At 65.8% G+C, this 732-nt stretch overlaps 1 protein-coding gene across 7 annotated transcripts in view; it reads left to right on the forward strand.

The window, feature by feature from the left end:
* The window catches only part of MIER2 (MIER family member 2), a 40,495-nt gene that overhangs the window by 32,682 nt on the left and 7,081 nt on the right, over window positions 1–732 (forward strand). For all 7 annotated transcript variants that reach the window (XM_017521140.2, XM_037735797.1, XM_037735796.1 and 4 more), the window contains one exon: window positions 369–520. In XM_017521140.2, coding sequence (XP_017376629.1) covers window positions 369–520 — 152 coding nt within the window. The remainder of the gene's footprint in view (window positions 1–368; window positions 521–732) is intronic.

Below are 732 nucleotides of genomic sequence, written 5' to 3' on the forward strand. Positions count from 1 at the left end.
ACCTTGTAGCTGTGCAGCCTGAAGCCAGCCTCACCTCACTGGGGTCACTCCTTACATCACCCTCTGCAGAGCCCTCGCTGGGTCGTCCCCCGCCGCAGATCTAGGCTGCCCGCAGCTTCCTCTGACCCCCTGGCTGGATCAGGTGCCCCTGACGACCGCTCATGGCTGCCTGCGTTTGGTCATGAGGATACAGGCCTGTGTCTGGTGCCCGGAGCCTGCCCTGGACCCAGCCTCACCAAGCCCAGGAGGAGCGAGCGACAGTGCCCCCGGGGAAAGGACGGGGGCGGGACAGTGCCGCTTTCCTGTCCCTGCGTGTGTGGGTGCGGAGTGGGTTCCTGCAGCGTGACCCTTGCCCTCTGCTTGTGCAGTCTATGAGAACGAAGACCAGCTGCTCTGGGACCCCAGCGTCCTCCCCGAGAGGGAGGTGGAGGAGTTCCTGTACAGGGCCGTGAAGAGACAGTGGCACGAGACGGTCGGGCCGCAGCTCCCGGAGGGGGAGACCGTGAAAGACAGTGAGCAGGTGGGCGCTGCCGTGCGCGGGACGGGCTGAGGGGCAGGGAGGGCAGGAAGGAGCCACGGGTCAGGCGTGGGGGGCTGGGCGTCGGAACAGGCACTCAGGCCGGGAGGGGCCAGTTAAAACCAGGTATCGGAGGAGGAGGCGCAGATGCATCCCGATAGCTCTGCAAGGGGATGTAGACACCCTGACGTCTCTCCCTGGATGGAGGTGTAGAC

This window comes from Cebus imitator, unplaced genomic scaffold (assembly GCF_001604975.1).
Source record: "Cebus imitator isolate Cc_AM_T3 unplaced genomic scaffold, Cebus_imitator-1.0 Scaffold967, whole genome shotgun sequence".
NCBI classification, from domain to species: domain Eukaryota; kingdom Metazoa; phylum Chordata; class Mammalia; order Primates; family Cebidae; genus Cebus; species Cebus imitator.